Below are 17,275 nucleotides of genomic sequence, written 5' to 3'. Positions count from 1 at the left end.
ATGTTGGCTACCCCGCACTACTAAAGCTCAATTGGCACAATTTCATACCTTCATCTCACCAACCGCTAAAGTACACGCGTACGGCCACATTGCTTCATTGTCATTCTACGCCCCTATATATGCATGCCATGATCGTGGACAACACCCTACCCGCCTCGCACTTTCTGGAGCATGCGCGAGAGATTGTACGCCGCCGAGATGAGCGTGACGTGTCTACAACCGACGCCGTCAGTCAGAAACTCATGTGCGAAACGCCAACGCACGTAAAGCCTTGAACAGCATTCCGAGGCTAGACAGGTGAGCAGTGAGTAAGAAGAGACTGCTATCTAGAATGTGGCTCGCAACGCACGCTTCGCCCGCCACGGAGATCTCTTCTGTGCACAGACCGACGTGGTTCGTGTATTGCAAGAAGTCCTACGTGATTCAAATCAAGTCATACGAAGACAATGGCAGACAGTGATGAGACGAACCTCAAACATGCCCACAGCCCTGGACAACATTGCCTTGTCGTACTCGCCCGCACGCGCCAGAGCTTCCACACACCTGTATCCGCCCACTCTCGTCATAACACATCATGATCGTAACATCATGCGCACGCACCAGAGCGTACACAGACAGAACGTTCCCTCGTCTCCGCCGACGCCATCATCAGTCTTCTTGACGTCGTAGCGGTAGACCAATCCCTATACACCAATGCTTGTTCAGGTAGCTCTTCGCCACAACACTTCTCAAAGATCACCCACGTTCGACGTCAAACCGCCCCTCTCCGGCGTATGCAAGATCTGCTTCAGTGTGCTCAAGAAGCGCGGATCCGACTGTCATGACTCTTCAGCAATCCCGTCGCAACCAAGCCAGCTATATCGGACACACCGGAGGCATGAAGAAGACGAGCGGCATGATCAGCAACGACGAGTCGAGGATCTCGAGGTCCTCGTAGCTCTGCGCGAAGAACCGCCCCTCCGGGTTCCATGCCTTCGTCATGATCTCCTCGTAGAGCTCGTCGCGCGCGGCGAGCCACTGCAGGCGGCGCGGGCAGGGCAGAGAACGCTTATCCGCGAGGCGCAGACCTGTCGATCGAGTTAAGATGGTGTAGCGTGGTACTGGAGACAGGGCTCGCACCTCTGTCGATAGCTACCCTGCATCGCGAATTCAGCGGTTGCTCAGCACTTGTGGAGAGTGTAGAACTTGCCACATCATGATCTCCGGCAGCATCTTAGCTATTGCATAGTGCAACAACACGGCGAAGAAACGTACCTTGGAGTACTAAACAGTGTATTAGCCGCGAGCGCTCGAACAGACACGGGAACGTACTGTGAAGTGTCGGTGCCGGTTCCGGACCTCCCTACCATCGCATCGCCTCAGCTATGATCATTCGTTCACTATCGTAGTCCCTTACCAGATCGACCTACAGTGTATCCGTGTGAATGACTGCGCGACAGAGACAGACGTCTCACTCACAAGTCCGGCTGCTTGCAGTTCGCGATAACATCTGAACAGAGCTTAGATGTAAGCCCACTGCTGGATGTCCGCAGCCGACGTCGAACGTACAGTCGACGCTACCAAGGCCACACGTCAGTTTCGCGCCAGTTTCGAGAATCTGCGATGGGTACGTACATCTCTCGCACAGCGACCCTAGGAAGTGTCAACATCGCACGTCTCAATATTCTGAGACACATGCTTACCAAGTATCATAGCTCTTACAGCGACGAAGGTCGACGTATCAGCATCCACACTCGCTGAAACCTTGCAGTCACTCACGAGCGGCTTGCCGTACTAACAAAGAATCCAAGTCAGCACTCCAACGAGTTAACATGCGAGCAAACCGACCTTCTGAGATAAGTAGATACAGTCCATTCTGGCTGTTGTCAGCGCACGCGACACATCCAGCAAAGCCACTGTCCGAACTCGTAAGCATGATTACGCGAGCACTAAACCCGAACACGACGTACCTCCAACCACTCACAGTTCGCCATAAATATCCTGTCAAGCGGGAACAACCCTCAACCCCACCGCACATGCAGAATCAGACCAGCGACGCACCAACTGCACATGGTCTATCGCGCCGTTGCCTATGCTACGAGCGACGTCCGCATGAGTCGCTTTCAGGGCACGAGACGCAGCGAGACGCGCTCACCGCACGGGCTTGGAGCCCTTGTGTCCGTCGAGGTGCGTGAGCTCCTCTTCCGGGAAGTTCTTCTCGCCTACCCCAAAGCCAGCCCCTCGAGTCAGTGTTACATCGCTGCGCTACGTCGCCCGACACGTACCGTGGATGGTGTACCTGGGATCGGATCGCGTCAACCGACGTCAGCGAACACAGCTCCGGGGACTCGTATAAAGGAGGAGACCACTGACATGATGCTCAACGACCCGTCCGGGTTCTTCGTGCGCAGACGCGCCAGGATGAACTCCATATAGGCTATAAGTGAAGTCGCCCACCGTCAGCTCGCCCATCGGCAGCGCACGACGAGCGAATACCTACCGTTCGCCTCATTCGTGAACCCAGCCGGATGAGCGCGTACAGCGTGAACGAAGAGTCGCGGATCCACGAGGCCCTGCAACGCAGCATCACAAACGTCAATCCACCCCCAGAACAAACTGCCAGCGAAGAAACTCACCGGTAGTCCCTAAAACCACGCTCAGATCACGACCACATCAGCGCCTGCACACCTCTTTTCCTCACCAGTTCCGCGTCCCCCCGATATACTCCGGCAAGCTGAACGTCGGGCTTGCCACCACCGCGCCTGCACCAACACACCACCATCAATCAGCAATAACATCCCACCACCGGTCAGCACCCCGACGGTCCGCGAGCGACCGAATACGCACCCGTCGGCTCGTAGATGAGCAGCTTGAGCGCGAGCGCGCTCCGGTGCACGGCCTCCTTCCACGCGCCCTCGTACGTCGACTGCCGGATCCACGCGTTCCAGTACTGGTTCGTCGCCTGGTCGAGTCCAGAGCCGAGAGAGAACACGGTCAATCCGTTGGTGTCTGGCGATCAGCGCAAAGGGACGGCTTACGTCGAGGAGCCGCTGCAAGAGTTGCTAGCGGGACGAGAAGAGTCAGAAGGGAGAAAAGTCTCGACGGAGAGGCGCAGCACCTTCGTCAAGAACGGGTCCTCCGGCGGCCTCAAGTCCGACGCGCCCATCACGAGCTCTACACCCACCAAACCCACCAATCAGCACCGCGCCACATCACGCCGGCCACCTCGCCCGACACAGACGGACTCACGCTCGAACGACACCCCCATCTCGCTCGCCTTCTCCGGCGTCGGCTCCGCGCCCCTCGGGCCTCCGCCCTCCGCCTCCGCCGGCGGGATCCGCAGCACCCACGTCACGACCTGTCCCTCGCCCATCTCGAACTCCGCCAGCGCGCCCGCGCCGCGGTGCCCCTGCGCCCGCAAGTCGAGCTCGTGCAGCGCGACGCGCGGCGCATCGACGTTCTCGAGCAGCGACTCCGCGACGAAGCGCAGGTCGAGCGTGAGCTTCGCTGCCGGCGAGGAGAACCGCACTTTCGCGTGGGCGGGCGCGGAGGAGGGGGAGGAGGACTTGTAGATCGCGGGGATGGACGGGTCCGGGACGATCTCGGTGGTGTGCGGCGCGCGGGCGTAGTCGAAGGCGGGCGCGCACTCCATGCGGAGGGGCATCGTGCCGCGGATGACCTGGCAGACGTCGCGCGGGGCAGTCAGTGTCTGCATGGACGCATAGGCGAGCGGGAGGAGCGTACCTCGACGCGCCGGATGAGCCATGTCAGGAGAGGCTTCGTCGTCGCCGACTTGGCCTGGCGGGGCAGGTAGTCTGGCAAGCGTCAGCAGTCGTGCACGACGCGTCGGGGAATCGCGTCCGAACCTGTCACCGTCGCCACGCCCTGGTCGTTCAGGAACCTATTCTGCTCAACGGAACTGAAGTGCTCAGCAGAAAGTAAGAACTTACTTGGTTTGTAGTACCTGTTCATAGATGCGAATGTCAACACACGATCAAGGGGAAAAGAAAAGCAGGGAACTCACGTTCGAGTTGGGGATGTAGTTCTGCTTGGACGTGAACGGGATGGTCGGAGTGATCGAGAAATGCCCGCCCTTGAGTGCGCGATTCCTCCGATCGTTAGCGAGCCTTCAAATGTGTACGCTCAGACAGACCTTCTTGTCGTCCAGGATGCGCGCAAAGATGGACGGCGAGTCGAAGTTGGGGACGCAATAGCTTTCAACTGCATGCGCACATTAGCATATCACGGTATTCTAGGCAATAGAGCGTGTGTTGAACGCGAAGGACAATGTAAGTAGCTGCGTGCGATCGACTGAGCTAGCGGAGGGGTTGTTGGGAGTCGGAGCCAGAGAAACAGCGTAGGAATAGACTCGGGCTCCTGCGGAGGGAGGTACCACTCTGCTCGGACCTGTGTTTTGCGCATACGCAGACTGCCCTGTTCAGTGCACTGTACATCTCAGAAGCTGTGTGCTGAAGTATGCGCAGTGTCCGTGAACGCTGAACGCGCCCGAGAGCAATAGAGCGTTTCCCCGGTAGAACTCCGAGTCCTGCGAGGCTTGGTATGCACAGAAACCAGTACAGCAAGGGAGAGATGAGGCGGGAGCGCGAACCCGTCCAAGAGAGAGTAAAGTGACGACTTACTGGACCCATCCGTGCTGACCTACAGGACGTTCGCCTATAAGCTGGAGAGACGCAGCGGCGGAGGTGTGGGGGACGCACCAAAGCGGCCGTACGCAGGTTACCAATCCTAGCGCAGCGCACGCCCCAGTCAGAACGCAGAGCAGCGAGCGCAGACGAAGGACTCACAGTCCGTGGTCTGCAAGGGGGATGTAGCCGCGGTCCGGCTTGGGGTCGTTCGGGGTCGACATGGTGCGGCGATGCTCGTGTTCTGGCGGTGTAGGTGTTCTCGCAGACTCGCAGCGAGTGAGTGTATGCGGGGAAGAGACGAGGGGACGAGCAGAGTGTTGTATAAGGGTCGAGATGGGCGCGCAGGCTTGGTCAGTCGGGCGTCGGCTCTCCCGCCGGACGCGCCCCGCGATCGACCACGTGTGTTCATTGAACGCGTCCGTGGCTGAGCCCGCCCGTCCCCCGTCCCCCCGCCCGACGACTTTGGCAGATGTGGATCCGCCGCCGGACGACCCAGCCGCACAACGCCGTCGCACGTTCCTCTCCATCCGTAGCTGACCGTTCGAGCAGCCACCTGCTTATGTACTAGCAGTGCAGTGCACGCTGCGACTACCGCGACTCGCAGACCTGCCGCATACACCGTGTCCAATGCCTGACGGTCGCCGCCCGAGGCGCTCCTGCCTGAGGCTGCACCTAATACATCTAGCAGCTTACACACGGCGACAAGTACTGCGGCGGGTCACACACTCACGTACGCGTCAAACTCAGAGTGCCAACCACAAACGCCACTCACACCGCCCACTAAGAGCACATCAGATATATAGCACACCTCCGTCAGTCTCGACGCTATATCAGAAATCAGTCAAAAAAGATCAAGGAAACAATCGGGTCGGGGCGGGGTCGTAACAGCGAGCATGGACGTAAGGGGGCGACAGTACCGTAATGTGAGAGCTTGGGTCACCCGTCTGTGTGGGATGGGGCAGACGGGCTGGGAGTGGGGAGGGGCGGGTGCATAGGCGTGTGTACGTACGTATGTAGCGAAGCAGCAGGCAGAGATCACAGGTCCGTCCGTTCGAGTATCAGGCGCGAGAACATGAGCGAGCGAAAGGCGAGAGACGATCGAGAGATAGATGGACAGATGGCCAGACGTGAGCGTGCGGACGCGGGCACGTGGGCGTCCGACCCGGAGGGAGATGCAACGAGCGAGGGGCGACGCGAGGCGACAATGAGGGTGAAAGACGAGAACGACGGGCGGGCGAGCAACTGCAGACGACGACACGGCACACAACGCCCTATCCACCCACTCAGAATCAACTCGCTCACCCAGCTCACTCAAGACGTACCTCCACCGACACCCCGCATCCTGTGACACTACTCCTCGCCCTGCGACCCGTCCCCGCCGTGGATCATTCGCCTAGCACACCACGCAACACCCGCTCTTCGTCCCCTCAACGTTCCGCGCCCGGCTCCCCCGCCGCTCGTGCCCCGACGACACATGCGCAGGCACGCCCTCCCGCATCAACATCGATGCCCGCGTCGCCGCCTCGAACACGTCGTCCACGCCCTGTTCGCGGCGTCAGCGCGAGAAGGGAGGGTGGTGAAAGGGCGGTAGGAAGAAGGGACGACACGCACCTCGATCTTCAGCGCCGAGCACTCCTTATATGCCCGCGCCCCGATCGCGTTCGCCACGCGCTGCGCATCCGCCGTCGTCACGTACGACCCCGCCGGCGCGTTCCCGCCTATCCGCCACCATCGTCAGCACGCAGACACGCAGGTCCACTCCAGCCAGCGAGGCGCACCTTGTGGCGGGCGCAGATCCGACTTGCACCCGACGAGCAGCACGGGGATCGTCGGCCCGCAAATCGAGCGCACCTCTTCAATCCACTGTCCGTTCCTCGTCAGCAAATGTGGCTGCATGAACGAGGCGGGACGTACCTTGACCGTCACGTTCTCGAGCGAGTCCGGCGTGTCGATGGCGAAGGCGATGAGGATAACGTGCGATTTCGAGTACGACATCGGCCGCAAGCGCTGTCCGCCGCCGTCCGTACGCACCACGCATGACCAGAGCCGAGCACGAGCGGGCGACAAGAGCAAACGTGCGCGGAGTGAGATGAGACGAGAGGTCGGGGTGTCCAGTCGAGTAAAGCAGCCCAGAGCGGAACGAATTTCATGTCAATTTGGAAACGCGGGAGGCGCAGAAAACGCGTTGACCGCAGTACAGAGCGCGCACAAACGAAAGCGTAGTGAAACCAACGCGGTATTGACGGCATATTGAAGAGTCCGAGAGCAGTGCATGAGCGGAGGTCGACCCAAACCAGGTAAACGTCGGTACCGGAGGCCGGGTACGTCGGATCAGACGAGTGGAAGGACGGTGGAAAATGACCGGGCGTGCGTGCGGATGGGCGTACGGACGATGACGCCATGCGTGAGAGGCGTGGGGGTGGTGTGGGAGGCAAGGAGGACGGGAAGGCGCGAGTGTGCGAGGGCGTGGTGAACGAGATGGCACGGGGAGCGCGAAAGGGCAAGCAGAGGACGTGCGAGGGGGACATTCGAGAGGAAAGGGAGAAGAGAAGGGTTGGTGAGCGAAAGGGAGATGAGAGGGAGAAGTAGGGAACGCACCTCGTATTCTTCCTGGCCACTTCACATTGTCACATCAGCCGGCAGTCGTGCGAAGGGTTCGCCGTCGCAGGGTGAGGGAAAAGGAGGGAAGGAGGACGTACGCGGTATCCCAGAGGGCGAGCTGGACAGGCTTGCCGTCTAGGCGGATCTCGGCGACGTAGTTTTCGAAGATGGCTGCGGGCAGGGAAGGCGGTTAGCGAGCGGCTGAAAGAGCTGCGGAGGGCGCGTATACTTGGTTGCTGGCAGCGCAAGGATGCGAATACGATGGTCAGCTAGAGAGAAGGGGGAGGACGCGCGACGGAGACGAACATATTCCTTGGGGAACTCGCCGAGGGCGAAGGAACAGAGTAATGAGGTCTTGCCGCAAGCACCTGTACGCGTGCCGTTGAAAGCACAGAGCGCACGGAGGTCAGGAAATTGGAGGGTGCAGAACAGAAGGAAAGAACGAACCGTCGCCAACGATGACGAGCTTTCTTCGGATCTGAGGATCATCGCGGAGCAGGTATCAACGGTGGGCATTCTGCGGGAGAGACGGGGGACGCACGGGGTTCTGGGAGGACATGGCGAGCGTCGTCGAGGACTCTGTGCGAGCCTGAGAGGACCGCGAGGGGGAGGGAGGGTTAAAGAGGAGACGGGAGGAGGAGACGGAAGAGGACGACGACCGCGCGCACCGGCCACAGTGCATTCCCCTGCTTACGTCAGCTGCACCGCTCCTCGCAGCCAATCACCGCCCGCCGCCCGCCTCCCAGTTCTGGTCCTTTCCCCCGCCGACGTCATCCACCCGCCGTTTGCCCCCGCCGTCGCTGCCTTGGCCCTCGTCGCCGCCGCCCCCGCCATCGTCGTCGTCGTCGCCAGCACTGTTCTCGCTGCCCTTCCGCTTCGAGACTGCGCGCCGCGGGTCTCTCACGGGCTGACGTCGCGGGCTGTGAGATTTGGACGGGCCAGGAATGGCCATCTTCCCTGCGCCGCTCGCATGTGGCCTTCGCCCGTCTGTGTGCTGCGCTCCCGCTGTGCTATCGTCGCTCGCACCGCGTCGTACGACTCTGCGCCTCGCATTTCCACCCCGGCCTGCCAACCCCGTCGTCCCCATCCCTCCCGGATCCGCGGCGCGACAACCCGCGATAGCAAACCGGGGCGCGGGTCGCCCAGCGCTCCCTCCCAGGAACGCGCTTCTCTTCCTCCTCTCCTCGGACGTGGATGCCAGATGCGTGTGCCGATACTTCCGTCTCTTCATCCTTTCTTTCACGGCTCGTCTGCGATGCCCGATGGCGATACTGCTGCGTCTCATCCTGTCTCTTCTACGGACGGTCAGAGCAAAGAACATTCGACGCGTTCGTCGCTTCCGTCTGGGCCAATCGTGAGGATTCTCGTGGGAGGGCTTTGTGTGGATGGACGAGGACGTGCTCATGCTACTCTAGCCTCAGATACATCTCCCAGACGCGACGACCGAGCTCAGACCACCCCATTCGTACGCATCGCGCCTCTCGAAGTCACCCTTGCACTAAGCGGTCATTCAACGTGCCGTGACGATCTTGGCTCTCTCATCGACCATCCTGCCAAGCTTGGTCTATTCGATTCATGCTATCTGCAGGAACACTCGCCTGGGCGTTACAGCGCCACAGACCCGTTTACGTCCCTCAGCATCTGTACCATCGTCGAGAATATGTGCCGTCGTGCGCAATCCGAGAAGACCGTCACCGAGCCACTCAAGTTCATGTTCACCCGTCGACGCGCGCCGCCGTGAACTGCAATCACTGTCCTCGACTTCGCGGTATTGCACTCCCACAGATGCGCCTATTCCAGACCTACGCTCGTCGACCCTCGATTCCGCGTCCAAGTCGCGTCCACTCCCAGTGGAACAGGTATTAGTGCTCGGACAACCTTCCACCGGCAAGTATACTCTGGTTTCTGCTCTGCTCCTAACCCTCTCGGCCTGATCCCCCTCGTCGTACGCTCTCCCAGCCCCCCGCATTCGCTGTTCAGCGGCGAGTCGCCGACGCGAGTGACACATCTCGTCTGTCTTGACGATTCAAGTGTACGTACCGCCTAGTGTGCCATATTAATCTACGTTTATCTCATGCACTCACCGCCGCCGGTCGTGACTCGCATCTACGAAGTCCTAAACTGCGTACTCGCTGCTGGGTCATGTCGAATGCCATGTACGTCCTCTCGAGCCCTCCTCACGCTCCCCGCAGCGTCGCACGCCCGCTGATCAAGCCCAGTCATGTCTTGCTCGATTTCTACGTGCCTCCCACCAACCCGCCAGGAGTGACCATGCTCCCCCGCCTGTCCGTCTTCCTGACATGTGTCGTCTGGGCGCGGCCTGAAGAGCCTGGCATGCTCGGTAGGGCAGACAAATTCCTCGTCGTGGCATGCCCACAGGTGAAGATCAGCGGCGGGCGTTCAGGCACGAGCGCACCGTTCATGTCGCTGTGCAAGTGAACAATGCATCGCTACACGACCACCCACATTTCCGTGACTCTCGCAAGTCGTCTGCGAGGACCCTGGGCAAGGCGCTTATAGGTCTGATCCGAAAATCCCGGATTTTGGGCCCTCATGTCTGCACAATTTCAACCCCTGTCATGTCCGCACCAGCATAGGACCCACCTTTTAGGGGTGCTTTATGGCTGCATGACGGATCGGACCTCTACAAAATAGAGAAAATTGCCAAACAATTGCCAAAAAATCACTGTGTGCTCTACAATGTATTACAGACCAAGGAGGCCTGCATAGAAGCTATGATTCACTCTCATCACTGTCAGAGCTCCCTTCAGATGCATCACCACATCAGGAAAAACGGATCTGTCTTGGGCGGCATTACAAGAGATATCAGTCATGTGAAAGGCCTTCAAGATGTCGGGCTAGTTTGAGAGGCATTTAAGACAATTCAAAGACCTGTTACGATCGTGCGCTCGAGACGAAGTCCGAGGTCAGAGTTACGAAGTCCGGACTTTCGGAGCGCAGTGGAATGAGGACTTGGCCAAGCTATTAACAACGCCCTTGGGAGAACTCGACGAGGTCCTCTATTTGGACTTGGACGGAGGTGGACTATGACGGAGTCCGGAGATAGAGTCGGAGGAAGGAGGAGGAGAAGACGAGAGCGAGAGAGAGAAGAGAGAAGCTAGACAGAGGTCGGACGGAAGTCCGGAGTTCAGACAGGAGTTCGGAGGGAAGGAATTCGGATTGGTTAAATGAGATATTCGAACTGAAGTACAGCAGTGCTACAGTTCGATCTTCATATACAGCGAGTCTAATTGTGAACGGAAGACAATAAGACGGAGGAAGGGATACGGAGAACAATAACGGAAGACCGGAGATGTTAGTAACCGGAGTGAATACAATAAGCTAATTGTCCTTGCAAGATAGAGACCATTAGGTTATGAGACGAAAACGGTGTGGGGTAGGCCCACATGGGAGCAACGGTACGAGCTCGGAACAACACTCTCTCAGGTGGCGGGCAACGCGGAACGAAGCAACATCGATTAGTGAAAGGACGACTCGGCGAAGGACGACCAAGTAAATACGCGGAACGAAGACAACTACTGTACATGGACATCAGGTTCCTCCGCCACCTCATCCTCGACCTCTCCCTCCTCCATCGCCTCGACGTCCCGAGGGTGCGCGAACCGCAGGCGACGCGGTATCCCGGAGTAGCCGTCCGGAACGTACACTCCTTCCGACAAGCGAGCGTGCAAGTCGCGGACGCCGACCTCAACCGAACTCAGGCCCCGGGCGATACGGATGGCCTCGGAACGGGCGTCACGGTTAGCGGCGCGGCATTCGTCAAGAAGGCCTTGGAACCGGGTGAGTAGACCATCGAGGCTGTCGGAGGAGGCGCGGAAGGAAGACAACTGCATGGGACGCTCCAAGTACCGAACCGGAAGGAGCGGGCGGCCGAGCTCGGCGTCGGACTGCTCAGCGGTGACACGGTTCGGAGCCCAGGCGATCAATGGATAGGGTTCGCCGACGTAGCTGTGCTGAGACGGGAGAGTCAGGAACACCTGGTCGAGGTATTCGATCAGGTCCTGCACGTCGGAGTATCGGCGGACGAGCGGAAGGGACGCATCGCCGTGGGCAACCGCGCGAGACCGAGAATCGAAGAGCATCCGCTGCGCGGAACAGAGGAAGGTTGGCGAGACGTGGAGGACGAGGCGGAAGAAGGCACGTACAATGAGCCATCGGGCGCCATGGGCCCAAGCGAGCCACTCCAGGTCGCTATCGGGGTTCAGACGGGGCTCTACCACACGCTCGTCACGAATGAGGTCGATGAGGCGGTAGAAACGGGTGGTGTAGACAATGGTCGAGGGGTTCGGTGGGATGTCGGCGGGCATCGAGGACTCCAACGACGGTGGACCGGTGAATGGAAGAGGACGGCAGGGACGGCGGAGGGAGATCCACGGGGGCGGAAGGAGTAGGAACGGAGGGGAACGGGTGCCAGCGAGGTAGGGACGTGGGAAAGGCAGCGGAAGGGGGCTAGGAGGACGGGGCGGAGGAAAGAGTTAGTCAGTTACCTACCACTACCTCTCAGGACTCAGTATCTAGGTTGCACCGGGCAATCTCAGGCTTCAGGTCCCGTCTCAGGCTCGCGTTCAGGCTAAGGAAGGTTGCAGAAGTTAGGCTCAGGCTCAGGATCGAGGAGAGCTCAGGTTAGGAACGTCGGAGGGAAGGCTATCGAGTATACCAGGCTTAGGACAGGCGGTCTTCACTAAAGGACATCGCGGACGAAGCGTGCGGCGCACCACCCCATCTCCCCTTTTCCCTCCGCGAGGTACCACGGACCTCGCTCGCTTCCTCCGCAAACCGTCAACTTGCACCAACGACCCCCGCCCATCGTTTTCACCGATACCAAGAATTCCCTTCCGCGTCGTCCACGCACCGGGGACTCGCAATCACCACAACTGGAGCCCACCGCGAGGGGGATTTCGTTGGTAAAATCTTGTTGACCCAACCCCGGGTGCCACGTCATCCTGCCTATCACACGGTCCCGAGTGAAAACTCTCGCTACCGTCCCTAATCGTTCAGAGCCTCGCACCCCTACGAGAAGTCTACTCGAGGAGCTCGCTATCGCACATCACTCCCCGGACTCGCTGTACGACCCATCGCTCAGGGTACCCGCACTAGACGGCATTCCCCTTCCGCGCGCTGACGACAGTGACGGAGAGAACCCGTTCCTCGATCCGGCTGACAGCACCCTCACATCAGGAAAAAAGCATTTTACTTGAGCGCCTTGTGCAAGTCGCCCAAGTACAATTGGTTTAAAAGACAAGTCCCCTGCCAATTTTGCTCGACCAAGACACCCAAGGCACGTAAATGGCATGAGGGCCTTGTCAACAGGTCAATGTCATGGCCCCGCACAGACTACTTGTAGTTCATGGTATGCTTTCCTGCCTACAAAGCCTTTTATTACTAATCGTACTTACTGTCCTTAACAGCAAGGGTGGGTGTGATATTTGGGGCTATTACTTATTATCCTTGACAGCAAGGTGCATGTGAAACACGTCTTTGTGTCAAGGCATCTTACTAGTTCATTCTCTCTGGCTTTGATTTTTGCATTGGTAATCAGATCAAATTTGCATGGTGTACAGCTACAATACAACATCACGACGAACGACACAGTACAACAGAGCATACGACAGAGCAGAACAAGCCCACAACAAACCTCAGAGCATTGAAGAGAACTAATGGTACATACACTTTCCGAGTTTGGTATGTAGACGTGTAGCATGTAGATAGTAGGTATTCTATAGAAATCAGCGTTGATAAATGAGGTCCTGTAGAAGTCACAGACGCACCTCGGAAAGCGTAAACTTGAACAGTACACTACGACTTATCACCGCAGTCCCTCAGGCAGCGACCTCGGTCTCATCCAACTGGTCGAGCTCCTCAGCTCCTGGTGCGCGTCCGTCGTCCGTGACCCGTCCATCACCGTCGTCATCATCTGAAGCGGCGTCTGGTTCTATGCATCAGTAGGTTGCACATTATCAATGTGCTCCACTCACCTGGCTCTGCGACCTCGCCAACGGCCTTCCCTTTCGAGGAACTCGCCTTCGCCCTGGAAGGTGAGCTCGGGGCACTTGTTGCCGCAGGAACGGCCGATGTAGATGACGGCTTGCCCGTGTGCCCCGTCGTCTTCTTTGTCGCACCACTGGACGAAGGCTTCCTCCGCGACGTGCTGGCGGATGCGGGGTTTGTCTTCGCTCCGCTGCCAGAAGCGCCAGCGTCATGTTGATCCGCAGGTTCCTCGGCTTCAAGTGCGACGGTTTGGAGCTTTGACCAGTTGACGAAGGTGCCATCTTCGTCATCACTATCCTTGGTCTTGATGTCACCGCCGCTCTCCGCTCTCGCCCTGGAACGACTGATTCAGCTGCCACGCACCGCGGATCACTGGCACTGCGACCTCACCTTATGCTCTCCCACAGCTGCCTCTTCGTAACCTTGTAGTAGTCGGGCGCGTTGTGCTCCATAGCCTCCAGGATGGACATCAGGTCGTCCCATCTGTAGGATTGTCAGTACTAGGTCATGCATGAACGTCAAGATGACAATCAACTTACTTGGGTGCGAACACCTTGTTTGAGAACGACACAGCCGTGTTCGTCGCGACTTCCCTCAAGCCAAGTTCAATCTGGACAAAATAAATTGAATACTACGGATTTGAATGAGAAACACACTTACGGAGTTGCACACTAACGCAATTAGGTTGTCTGGGACCTTGCTGAACTCCTCCGTCGGCGTGGTTGCCTTGGCATGGCCCATGAACCACTGCTGTGCGATGATCTCGGCGATCGCGGGGTGTCGGAAAGGTGTATCAGCCTTGACGTGCGATTTCTGATGCGTAACATGAGACATGCATCGTGCAACGGAGGAATGTTAAGGTCAGTGAACAGTGAGACTGACCTCCTTGCTGATGTTATCCTTGTCGTCCCAAACAACCTGGATGTCCCCGAACACAAAATTCGGGATGCCTCGCTTGCCACCCCTCACCTTCATGGCATGCGTCGTCAATAGCCAGGTCGCAAGTTGAGTCCGCTTGTGGCCCTGCACGACGTTCAAGCGGTACGCGTGCTCGACGATGACCTTCGCCTTTCTTTTCACCTCGTTGCGAAGCTGCGAGGCGATGGTCCAAATCTGCAGAGTGTCAACTACAATCGAGGAATTCAGTAAAGTACGTACCAAATCCTTGACCTGCTTGCGCTGGGCGTGATTCTCCGGGCTTTCCCCACGTCTCAACATCCTGTATGCAGTGCGTACCGTCACCATCTTCTTGCCGTCCTTGTCCACGGAGTCGCGCGCAGCTCTCAGGGCATCCCCGACGAGCTCTTCATTCATCACGAGGCGGGAGCTCGTGATTGTCGTGTCCGACGTCCACGCGGTGCTGAGAGCCAGTATATTGCGTAGGCAGTTCTGCGCCATGGCGACCAACGGCTTCATGTCGACGGCCAGGTCGGCAACTTTCACGCGGACACGGGGCTTCGGGTTGGTCTTCTGCGAGGTACGCGCCTTCTTCACGTTCTTCTGTGGCATCTCCTGTCTCGTCCAGCGGTGTTGTCAGGTTCCGTATCATTAGTGGGATAGTATGTGTCAATGAAACGGTCAACGCACTATGACATCGTCCTCATCCGAGCTTGACCCCCTTCCATCATCGCTCCCAGCCTCCGAGCTGCTTGAGTGTTTGGCCTTCGCCCATTCATCATCATCTTCGTCCGACGAATCCTGTTTTGAGGCTCGTGCCTTGCCCTTCGAGGACGCTGTCTGGTAACGCACAAGCAGTGGGTGAGTATGAGTCAATATGAGGTAACATACGTACCTTGCTGGTCTGAGTTGCAGCGCCACCTGCCTTCTTCGCTGGAGCCGCCTTCTTCCCTGAAGCCGCCTTCTTCTGCGATAACTCCTCGTCACTGCCTTCCTCATCGCCGTGCGCGCTGTCCATCTCCACCGACTTCTTCTGATTTCTGTTGCTTGTCTGAACAACATCTGCAATCGGGTCCGAGTTCAGTGAGTGATGAGCGTACAGCGGTAAACTAGTACGCACCGAATTTCTCTGTGATCGCCTGCTCTCCCCCCGTGAGCTTGCCCGTGCCCGCACCCCTGTAGGCTGGCCTAGTTATATGATCCCAGGAGTCATCCCCTAGAATCACTGCAGTTTCTGCAAAAAGACCTGCAGCGCCAAGAGAGATTGTCTGTTTTGGATGTGCGGAGACCTGCAGACACTATATTGGTGAATGCAGAGACCTGCAGGTTCTCTGTGGCTGAATGTGGAGACCTGCAGGCTCTGTTGAGGCATGCGGAGACCTGCAGGCTCTGTTGAGACATGCGGAGACCAGCAGCCTCTGTGGGGGCCATGCACAGACCATGAGTAGTCTCTATCGGGGTGTCTCAGTGATCAAAGACTAAGAAAGTGATCAATGAGCAAAGTACACACATTTTATTATCTGGGCTTTGTCCAGGTACCTCTGCTGTGCTGGGTATACTCTTCATGGTGTCGTCGACACCGTGGAAAATCCTCTGTCCAGCCAGATTATGAGTCATGTTGCCAATGAAGGACACTGTGCAAAGAGCACAATTTAAAGTCAAATAAATCCGCAAAAATCTGCTGCTCGTGCTGGATGCTTGTACAGCTCTGGACATGATCAGTAGAGCCAGCTCAGTATTGTGCAAAGTGCTGATTTTACAATACAAGCTCCACACTGACATTTATCCCACCGACAACAAGAACAGAGATATCTCTAGTGGGTTGCCAATCAATGCCAGTTACGCAAATTCCACTGTGTCGACGACACCGTGAAGAATGTAGAGCTCTCCCTGGTATGCCGCTGGAGGTGAGATTGACAATGAACTTAGGCTGCGTGCAGCCGATCACCGCGAGAGATACATCAAACGACTCAATATTCTCAAACTGTTGATATACACTGTGCAGTGCATTGCAGGCAGAGCTGAGGTGAGTAATTTATTGTCGACGATGATATCAATTGCTCCACTTATACACCTATTTAGCAATGGGATTGCTAATTTTAGTCAAGGCCTATGGTCTTGAGACTTTGCACAGACGTAGATGCCCCCAGGGGGGCCCATAGCCAAAAAAGCTAAGACATTGGCGGTACCGTTCTCGAGCACGCCGCCGCCGAACTTGGGGCCCCAAACCCATGTTAAGCGCCAAACCTACCCCTATGCCTGGTGCCCGGTGCCCCTGCTGGGCAATCTAACCATATATGGAAATAGTTTCCCACGACCCCCCTGCTGGGCAGTGCCTGCCGGGCACTCCCGACCGCCAACTCAAACTGTCTTTCTACGTGCATAACACGTCCATCCTGACCATTCTCGCTCGTCACTGTCGTTCTCTCACTCACATCCTCTTTTCTCTTTTCTTCAGCACCTCTCACAGGGACCCACACTGCATATCGGACCACTCTCACTCGTGGCTGAAACAACTTTGAATGTTGGGCGTGCCCCACTGCCAACGTACACACGTCACCACCTGTATGTCCCCACATGCAATGGGACCTGTTATCCATTCCTTGTCAACAGCAGGCAACCAGAAGGAGAGCAATACATCCGCTCAGTAGTGCTACTGTTCCACCCGTTGCACCGTCAACCATCACTCACCGAACAAATCCCCAAGTCATGCAATGTTACGATTCCTGGTCTGCTGAATGTGTGGCAGCACTCCATGTACGCTAGGAAAGACATTCCAGAGCATATCTGGCCTCTGTGTGCACTGAGCAGAAGCACGGACGACTATTGGTCTTATTATGCCAACTAACCACCGATTCAATCCCAGAGCTGTGCCTGTTGACATTTCAAGTGGTCTAAATGCACCACAATAGTCAGTCGATATCAGGAGATGTTTTCTCCATCAGACACATGCCCTCCGTGCCCCCCATAAATCCACGTTGAAATACAAGTTGTTTCCGCTGAACAAACACCAAACAAATCACAAAGTTGCACACAATGACAGCTCAGGCTTTCTCAACAGGCAAGAATGGGCTCACAATGCCAGGGCCTACTCCCCAACTCATATGCAAGCCATATGACCTCTCAGCACAGCTGCGGAACGT

The 17,275-nt window shown here is 57.4% G+C and overlaps 3 protein-coding genes across 3 annotated transcripts; all 3 read right to left on the bottom strand.

The window, feature by feature from the left end:
• Positions 1-31: 31 nt before the first annotated feature.
• On the bottom strand, positions 32-5,075 carry B0H18DRAFT_1035843 (Six-hairpin glycosidase-like protein). The gene is made up of 25 exons (XM_048030330.1): positions 4,785-5,075; positions 4,698-4,725; positions 4,620-4,638; positions 4,133-4,200; positions 4,000-4,072; positions 3,724-3,794; positions 3,229-3,658; positions 3,098-3,153; positions 3,018-3,041; positions 2,827-2,941; positions 2,681-2,741; positions 2,616-2,624; positions 2,500-2,552; positions 2,346-2,416; positions 2,140-2,196; positions 1,734-1,773; positions 1,459-1,489; positions 1,308-1,342; positions 871-1,067; positions 744-815; positions 601-683; positions 471-543; positions 346-414; positions 264-289; positions 32-213 (listed from the first exon to the last, which is right to left on the bottom strand). Exons 1-25 carry the CDS (start codon positions 4,844-4,846, stop codon positions 147-149), a joined length of 1,890 nt encoding a protein of 629 aa, XP_047888065.1. The 5' UTR covers positions 4,847-5,075; the 3' UTR covers positions 32-146.
• A 662-nt stretch (positions 5,076-5,737) lies between these two features.
• Positions 5,738-7,870, bottom strand: B0H18DRAFT_43688 (ras-domain-containing protein). The gene is made up of 10 exons (XM_048038093.1): positions 7,768-7,870; positions 7,674-7,704; positions 7,533-7,594; positions 7,456-7,462; positions 7,325-7,397; positions 7,224-7,242; positions 6,540-6,632; positions 6,404-6,488; positions 6,237-6,343; positions 5,738-6,168 (listed from the first exon to the last, which is right to left on the bottom strand). Exons 1-10 carry the CDS (start codon positions 7,783-7,785, stop codon positions 6,019-6,021), a joined length of 645 nt encoding a protein of 214 aa, XP_047888064.1. The 5' UTR covers positions 7,786-7,870; the 3' UTR covers positions 5,738-6,018.
• Positions 7,871-13,066: 5,196 nt separating this feature from the next.
• On the bottom strand, positions 13,067-15,749 carry B0H18DRAFT_958501 (uncharacterized protein; the record flags this gene model as incomplete). The annotated part of the gene is made up of 12 exons (XM_048042694.1): positions 13,067-13,179; positions 13,223-13,569; positions 13,626-13,718; positions 13,775-13,845; positions 13,896-14,048; positions 14,118-14,348; positions 14,394-14,747; positions 14,823-14,972; positions 15,028-15,194; positions 15,253-15,320; positions 15,572-15,583; positions 15,643-15,749. The coding sequence occupies 12 exons, from the start codon at positions 15,747-15,749 to the stop codon at positions 13,067-13,069; spliced, it is 1,866 nt and encodes a 621-aa protein (XP_047888063.1).
• Positions 15,750-17,275: the final 1,526 nt, after the last annotated feature.

The sequence above is a fragment of the Fomitopsis serialis genome, assembly GCF_022376445.1.
Source record: "Fomitopsis serialis strain Sig1Antser10 chromosome Unknown B0H18scaffold_107, whole genome shotgun sequence".
Classification (NCBI taxonomy): domain Eukaryota; kingdom Fungi; phylum Basidiomycota; class Agaricomycetes; order Polyporales; family Fomitopsidaceae; genus Fomitopsis; species Fomitopsis serialis.
This window is presented reverse-complemented; position numbering and strand designations above follow the sequence as displayed.

What these genes read in the sequence shown, in the direction of transcription:
- B0H18DRAFT_1035843 (XM_048030330.1), bottom strand. Translation starts at nt 4,846, where the DNA reads ATGTCGACCCCGAACGACCCCAAGCCGGACCGCGGCTACATCCCCCTT. An exon ending in AGGACCCGTTCTTGACGAAG is followed by an intron (nt 3,042 to 3,097) that starts GTGCTGCGCCTC and finishes TCGTCCCGCTAG; the next exon opens with CAACTCTTGCAGCGGCTCCT. An exon ending in CCGTGGCGGGCGAAGCGTGC is followed by an intron (nt 290 to 345) that starts GTTGCGAGCCAC and finishes TCACCTGTCTAG; the next exon opens with CCTCGGAATGCTGTTCAAGG.
- B0H18DRAFT_43688 (XM_048038093.1), bottom strand. An exon ending in GCTCGTCATCGTTGGCGACG is followed by an intron (nt 7,595 to 7,673) that starts GTTCGTTCTTTC and finishes GCACGCGTACAG; the next exon opens with GTGCTTGCGGCAAGACCTCA. An exon ending in GGATCTGCGCCCGCCACAAG is followed by an intron (nt 6,344 to 6,403) that starts GTGCGCCTCGCT and finishes GGTGGCGGATAG; the next exon opens with GCGGGAACGCGCCGGCGGGG.